The sequence below is a fragment of the Marmota marmota genome, unplaced genomic scaffold, assembly GCF_001458135.2.
Source record: "Marmota marmota marmota unplaced genomic scaffold, marMar, whole genome shotgun sequence".
NCBI classification, from domain to species: Eukaryota; Metazoa; Chordata; class Mammalia; order Rodentia; family Sciuridae; genus Marmota; species Marmota marmota.
In genome coordinates, this window is record NW_026000169.1 from 12,910,207 (window position 1) to 12,918,143 (window position 7,937).

General features: G+C 41.0%; 1 protein-coding gene across 1 annotated transcript in view; it reads right to left on the reverse strand.

The window, feature by feature from the left end:
- Positions 1 to 2,766: 2,766 nt before the first annotated feature.
- The window catches only part of Bhlhe41 (basic helix-loop-helix family member e41), a 7,827-nt gene continuing 2,656 nt past the window's right edge, over positions 2,767 to 7,937 (reverse strand). Inside the window, 3 exon segments of the mRNA XM_048787192.1 lie at positions 2,767 to 7,595; positions 7,597 to 7,624; positions 7,626 to 7,935. Coding sequence (XP_048643149.1) covers positions 7,404 to 7,595; positions 7,597 to 7,624; positions 7,626 to 7,935 — 530 coding nt within the window. The 3' untranslated portion in view covers positions 2,767 to 7,403.

Consider the following 7,937-nt stretch of genomic DNA (forward strand, 5'->3'; position numbering starts at 1 on the left):
GCACGCGCGGAGAGAAGCCAGCAAGCGCCTCCCCGCCCCCGCCTCGCCTCCTCTCACATGCTGCTCAGCGTGCGCCCCGACATGTGCGGGCGCACGTGACGCGCCGTGTCCGGCTCTGGCTCGCTCACCCGCTCACCCCGTGCGGCTGTACTTTGAACCCAGGCGTGGGAGACGGAGAGGGGAGGGAGGCAGGAAAGCCGGGCGGGGAGCATAGGGAAGCAGGAGGCCGACCTCCGGGAGAATGATATCATCGGCGGCTTTATCGCTAGGCAACCTAAGAATGCTACTCTCTTTCCAATCCTAGAGCTCCGTGAAGCTTTCAAGACAGATGACATTATCCGCCCCCCCTTTCGTTCCCCAACCACGCAAGGCTTAAACGGCGGTTTAAGGGGCGAGGGTTGGTTTATCAGTTTTGAAACGAGTGCATTACGAACTCAGAGGTCAGCCGTCGATGCAGTGTGGCACCTACTTGGGAAGGTCTGCAGAGATCCTCAGGGGTGTGGACGTACGTACACAGGGGTATCTCTTATCTGTTCAGCCACATGCAGATTGCACAGCTGCGTTATAGTAGGTAGATAAGCCTTCCTCAAGATGATATATGCTTGAAAACTGAGTCCTTCTTAACATAACAGGAAGAGAATCCGTTGTCTTTATCGTCAAGTTAGAGCGGGTGTTCTGGCTGCTCTAAGTAACTGAGGTCTCCAGAAGTTGTACCTAGGCTTCAGTCCTTCTGTGAAAGCCAATTTTCCAATCACAGTAAGAAAGCTGCAAAGCCACATATGGAAGCAAAGTTTATTACAGAACTATCTGGCGGATACTCAGTTATCTCTGTTCAGCACATCATATTCTCTGTGCACACCCATATGGAAAAGCTTCCAAAATTGAAACTCTAGCTAAAGTTCACAACGCCCTAAAAATACCCTATATAAAAACTGTAGTACATGGCCCTTCTTTCCTACTTGCTCAATTCTACAGGTTTCCTCTTTCCAGCTTCCTACGTTATTTTGGTCCAGGGTTCCTTCTTTCATGGAGAAACTCTTGAGCTTAAAGAGGACCACACATTTACAGAGGTGTGGAATAGGGATGGAAAGTCCACCAGATCAAATGGGGACTTCCAGACCAGGAAGGGCTCATTCTTGGAGGCCTACAAAGTGAGCAGACAGCAGAATAGTGTTGTTCTTTGTGGAAGACTGAAAATTATTTTTGGCAGAATTTAATCTCTGTTATGATTATTGCATGACTCTGTGCCATATTTTAGAAAGATTATTACCATGATAATCTTCCTGCCTCCACCAATAACTATATTTTGGCACTTAGGATCTCACATGGACTAGCTCAACTTATTTCTAGAGAAAACCTCAGCCTTCCTCACCACTAAATCTCTTGTAATCGTATAAAAAGCAGTAGGATCCAAACTAACAAATCTAGCACCAACCTTGGTTCTGTCACTTATTGGACTTTGTGACCTTGGATAAGTTTCTAGTCTCAGCTTCCTCTCAGAGATTTTTGAAAAAAAAAAAAAAAAGCCTTAGGATGCCATGCCTCCCTGTGAGTTGCTGTTTTTCTCATTTCCCCTGTGAGTGCAAAGTGAAGAACATGATCACCACTCCCTTATGTGAAAGGAAAGAAATCACCATTAGCTTTTCTTGTAGAACAGATTCATGGAGGAGGTGAGACTGAGCTGCTTGTCAGATACCTGTTGTCATTTCTCTGCATAAGATATTATGTGATGGATGGTACCATATCTCCCATTGTAGTAGGAAATGTCATGACTCCCTAGTCCCAGTTCATGGTTCAGATCCTCAGAAGGAGATGCTGGTGAGAGCCATGAGGGCAGTCAAATTCTTATATTTATTTTTATGTGGTGCTGAGGATTGAACCCAGGGCCTTGTGTGTGTTAGGTGAGCACTCTACCACTGAGCCCACAACTCCAGCCCAGGGCAGTCAAATTCTAAAGAGACCAAACTGTTAGGAAATCTTTGGTCAGACCTCAGTGCAGATATAATATTAAATTGTCCCTGCAGATTAGCTTAGCATTAGATAGGTCTGTGCCAGAGTTACCTTCTTGGACATGATCTCATGAACTTATTATCTGTTTCTTCTGTAAAACCTAGCTACTTCCCCAGGCTGCCTCTGATCTACCTATAGGAAGTTGCAACCTGTCTTCCCACCTGACCTTTGTGTCCAACCCTTCCAACACTACATTGCAATATAATGTGTTTTAGAATGTTTCAGGAGCTTGAGATTTTGAGATTTTCTTTGATTCTCCAGCATGTACTACAGCATCTTGCATAAAATTAGAGCAAAACAAATGTTTGGAGTTACAGGTATTAGGCCAGTGGTACAGTGCTTGCCTGGCATGCTAGAGGCCAGGGGTTGGATCTCTGGTCAATCCCCATCCCCACACCAGCAAAAATCAGAATCCCGATGCTATTTATTAAGTCCAAAAGAAAAGGAGTATGCCACAATCAATGAGTCTGAAACCACTCCCCAGAGGCTCTGCAGTAGGTGTATCTAAATACAGAAGCAGCATCCAGGCCTACACACCCATCCTGCCAGTTTGTCAGAATGCTTTTGCTGGATCAGCACCCCTAAAGCCCAAGGTCAGTGAGAGGTTACACTGGAGAAGCAGGAGCTAGGGTCATATGAGTCAAAATGCTGAATCCGTTTTCATAAATGTCCCTTGGTCCCCTATTCTAACCAACATGAGAGAAAGAAGTGTTCAATCAAATAATTTGTTTTGACATGAAAATTTATTGTTAGCTGTGGACTAAAACCGTTAGCAAGTTGCTTTTATTTTTATGTAAGAAATACAAGAAGTATTTGAAGCTTTTGAATAAAGAGTCTGATATGGAACATAGCTGAGAATCTGGAAGTTAAAGGACACAATGATAAAAAGAAGACTCGGGAGAGTCTACAAACTCACACAATTTATGTACAGAAGAGTCCCTCAGGTCCTCTGTTAGAACCTATTTATTCTAATTTTAGACACATTTCAGATGGGTGTGGTTTTGTTTAAATGGTCTCCTAGCCCACAGTAAATCAGAGGTAGCAAATTAGATAAGGGATGGAGGTAGCACTCTGACCATCAAGAAGTGACAGCTGACAGCCTGGCTTTGTAAGAACCCAATAAGAATCAGTACAGGAGCAAATACTCTTCGAGAGTATAGAGTGATATTTATAATGGCGACTCTGAATTGAGAAAGGTTTAATATGTTCAGGGTATTTTTTCCAAAAACATGTAAGAGGATATGTGTAAAACTTTTAGTATGTTTTCCAGTAAGATTTTAAAAAATAAAATGGCATTGGCACCTGAACACAGTTTGTTTAAACTGTTGTTTTGTGGGATATCACTGAATTTAGAATTTTTAAGTATCAGTTTGTAAAAAAAAAAAAAAGCAGTTTTATATTTGAGAGGAATTTTCATTGAACAAGTACAAGAAATTTTAAGATAAATATACAATTCCTAAAATAGCATATTTTTAAAGTACATGAATTGCACATGTTTTTTAGTGTAAATCCCATCTTGATTACAGAAAATATGTGATAATTTTCCATGTCAATCCCCTACTTAAACTCTCCCCTGAAAAGCTGGGACTTTAGCATGCACTGCAAATCCACTTTGAACTTATTTAAAATAACATAGTGAGAACAATGGGTAGGCCTAAGTAAATTAATCTGAAAGTCCAAAATTTCAGAATTAAAAAAAAACCCATAAAGTATTAGACTGCTATCTGAAGTAGAATACCTTTATCACAATAGTACAGCCAGCTCTTGGCATTATACTTGTCTTAATTCATTCATGAGAGCTCTATTCGTTTTTATCTAAAGTAAAAGGCTTTCGTCTGTTTGCCCAGCCATATCTTTGCAAGGTCTCCACTGGCAATCACCTCCCATGGAGAAGTCAATAATTGACTTGTGACACAGACAAGAACAAGCTGAGCCTCTCCTTCTACATAAGATTTGAACAAATCCAAGGTGACAGGCAATAACCAAAGTTACAGCCTATATAGTAAGTTACAGAGAACTAAATGAAAAGTAGTTTCACAATGATAGGAACAAAAATTCCAGTCATGTTTTCATAGCTATAGTTGCTAGTACCTTTAAAATGTGCTTAAGTTTAGTTCTTTGGGGAAAAAGGACATTTATCAATTCAATATAACGTCTGTTGAAAAATATATGTATTTAAAATTCATTGGAATAGTACCATTCTCAAGATTCATATTTTTCTTAAAATTGGAAATTCACATGATCCACAAAGCAATTTAGCTGAAATTTCACCACTGCAGATATAGAATGCTCCTTAGTGAATTATAATTCAGATTTCAATCCATTAAAATTAATGAATAAACAAAAATTGTATTCTTAAGTGCAACAGACAATATTACTTTGCATTTGCATTTCTGTCCTAATTTTATTATGCTGATGCTATCAAGGCATTTGGACTAAACTGATCTATCAAGTCTGGTCCTATCCTAAATTTTTCTATTTTATCACACAAAAATTATACAAATGCTAAAACATTTTATTAACTTCTGATTTACTTTGAATCTTTTTTAAAAATTATGAAACTAATATTACTGTAATAATAGCATTCAAATGTAGCTCAAAATATTTAAAATGCTGCTTTCTCCATGATTCTGGTTTAATTGGAAAGACTATCCTTCTAAAGTTTAATAAATCAGTAATGCTCAAAAATCTTAAAGAGCTTTCTAAGGTTCATTTTTATTTCCTTTGTTCCTATGGTTTACTCATTTAGTTTCAGGAATTTGCCCAAATTCATCTTACCTGGACCAAGATGCTGCAGTGGAAAGTAGTTCACTGGCTGAGGACTACAGCAGGCCTGGCCTCTAGTGCTGGCTGTAGGTAGCTATGTCACCTTGGGAAGATACCAATAGCTCTGGACTTAGTTTTCTTATAAAAATTCAGGGAACTGGATGAGCCATTCCTTCCAGCCCCATATTCAGTAACTTGCAGTTGAGTTTCCATAATGTCAGCAGAGGGAGCACTTTCACTATGTCTTATAAATTTAGGCTATCATTTTCACAAATCAAGGAGTTTGAGGACACTATAGGAATTAAACACTGACAATCCTTCACTCCATCTGTATCAAGTCACATGTTTGATAATAAATATGGTAAAGGTCTAGAAATTGTTTCTTGAACTCCATGATGAACTTATTCCATCCATGACAGAGTTATTTTATAAAAGTTAATGAATCAAAATACTTGGAGAAATTAAGCATCCTGAGGTGGTAATATACTTAATCAGGACCCCAGTAAAAGAGGAAAACACCAGACTGTGTAGAAGAGGCTGCCTGATGTCACAGACAGAAAGTGAAAATCTTGACAATTATAAAAACATGAGCAAATTGGGTTGAACATAAACAAACCATGCAAGTTATTGGTAGGTTTTTCTGTTGAGCTTTTCATTAGGATACACTGGAATAAGCAAGTAGACACAGCCAGAGCCTGCAGGCTTGCAAGAGATTGGAAATATGTGATATCAGGCCAAACAAAAAAAAGTTGTATATCTGAGAACCTTAATGACTTTTGTGTTTTTATACTTACAAATACTTTAAAGCTAACTGAGCGTCCATTATGTCTTTTTTTTAATTATTAGACAATCTCATATCATATAGAAAGTTTTTATTCCTTAGTAAGAATTTTTAAGTCACAAAATAGTGTGGCAATATTTAGGTAATAGAATTTATGGAGTGCTGAAAATACTAGAATATAAAGATAATTTCTAGTTTATCTTCATATACTAAACTTTTCTAAACCAGCTGGTTTCTTGCAGACAGTATTTATTTATTTGCTTTTTAATAATTTAAGACAGCATAAGCTTGTACCAAGCATAAGCATTGTAACAAAAGTGCAATGTTTCAGCAAATCCTCCCCAAAAGATATTTTAACTCAAAATATCATTAGCACATATTTTCTCCCTACAAAAATAGCATGTCAGACATCATTAATTGGATGTATTAACAACTATGTACATAAAAGCCACCTTGTAGGCTAAGAGTTTAACGTTGTTTAAACACAGCGTTTGAGGCAAACAGTAGCAACAGCAGCAGCAAATGCACCAAACTGACTAAAAGACCCAGATATTTTCTTCACTCACAGTCAGACTGTTGTGTCTCACCCCTTACATAACATTCAAGTGAGATTTCTCACAGTGCTACCTTGGCAACAAACTAAAAATATCTAGACAAGGTCCTGGTTTAAGCCTTATTTAAAAAGCTTTCTTTGTGATTATCTGGTATCTGGTTTGGTCTCCAGAAAATACATAGAGTTGGAGATAGGAAGGCCTTACAGGGCTTCTTTCCACATCTTTACAGCATTTCCAACCACAACTGACCAGTTTCAAGCTTTCCTCCACTTTTATGACCTAACAAGAATATAGGATAAATCAGTTTGGACTTGTTTCTTTTTTAAGTTCAGTGCACTTTTTGTTTTTTACAGTAAGATTACAGAAATTTAGAAACAAGATGGATTAAATGAGAATAGATGCACTTCATATATATATATATATATATATATATATATATATATATATATGCAACATATATGTAACATATGTAACATATATTTGTGTGTGTGTGTGTGTGAGAGAGAGAGAGAGAGAGAGAGAGAGAGAGAATATTAAGATGAACCAACTGATTCATGGTCAATTTCTCAATAAAGTGCAAGCACAAGATGGTAAGAATGGTTCTGGGCTTCTTCATCCATCTTCCCTGACTTGGTGCTGACGATGGCCCAACTCTGTGTCTCTCAAAACAAGTGCAAGTTAGTAAAAGATACCATTTTAACCACTTCAGAATAGGTCGCAGTGTGGGCAACTGTATCCTCACTTCTTTGAAAAATATATGCCTTTCAAAATGCCGAGCTTAAAAAGATCCTCAATGTGTTGTGGACCTCATCCTAAAACAAGCAGGGCAGCCCTGAAACAAGGCTCTATGTAAAGACTACCTGCTGTCCTCTATCAACTCCAGTCAAGGAACTTGGCACCTTCTCCCCTCCCTGGTTCAATGAGGTCACCCACAGAGAAGACCCTTCTTAACTTTCTCTAGAATTAGGTTCCACATTTTAAAAGATAATGGAAGATGGCCTAAAAGGAGACAAAACTTATCAAGGGAACTAAAAAAAGAACCAATAGCTATCGCAGAGGATCTTTAACAGCTGGTGTATGTGGGGGGTAAGGGGATATTAGTGTGCGGAGGATGGGGTGGTGAGAATTGAGCAAAACAGGAACTCCAAATGTACACAAAACACCTGTTTCCCCCCCTTAAGCCTGTCCTGCATCTATCAGGCTTCCTCCCTTAAAAACATTAAGGGTGTTTTAACTTGTATTATTATTATTCCGCTTAAACCTCCATCCCTTCTAAGGAAGGGCTCAAGGACTCAGGGGGCTTCCTTTCCTGGCTGTGAGGGATCTTCCTGAGCAGAGCTCTCCGGGTTCCCCGGCTCGCGGGGGCCGGCGAAGGGCAGGTGGGTGCGGCCGTGCGGATGCGGGGGATGCAACGCCCCAGGGGGCGCCACCTCGTGCGACAAGAGGGTCGCGGCAGCAGCCGCGCCCGCCTTCTCGGGAGGGGGGCGACAACACCGAGGACAGACAGGGGGAAGGCGGCGGCCGCGGCGGCCGCTGCAGCAGCAGCGGCGGCGGCAGCTGGGGCGGGGATGCCGGGGTACAACAGTGGGAACGGGGCGGCGGCCGCCGTGGGGTACAGATACTTCTCCAGGCCGCTCTTGTCCAGGAAAGGCTGCACGTAGGCGGCGGCCGCGGAAGGCGAGAGGAAGTAGAAAGGCAGGCAGAAGGGGGCCGCTGCGGCGGGCTGAGCGAAGGGTGCACCCCCGCCTCCGCCGAACGCCACTAGCGAGCTGAGCAGGGCGGCGTCGGGTCTCAGCAGCGCGGCCGCAGCGGCCGGGTCAGGCCCC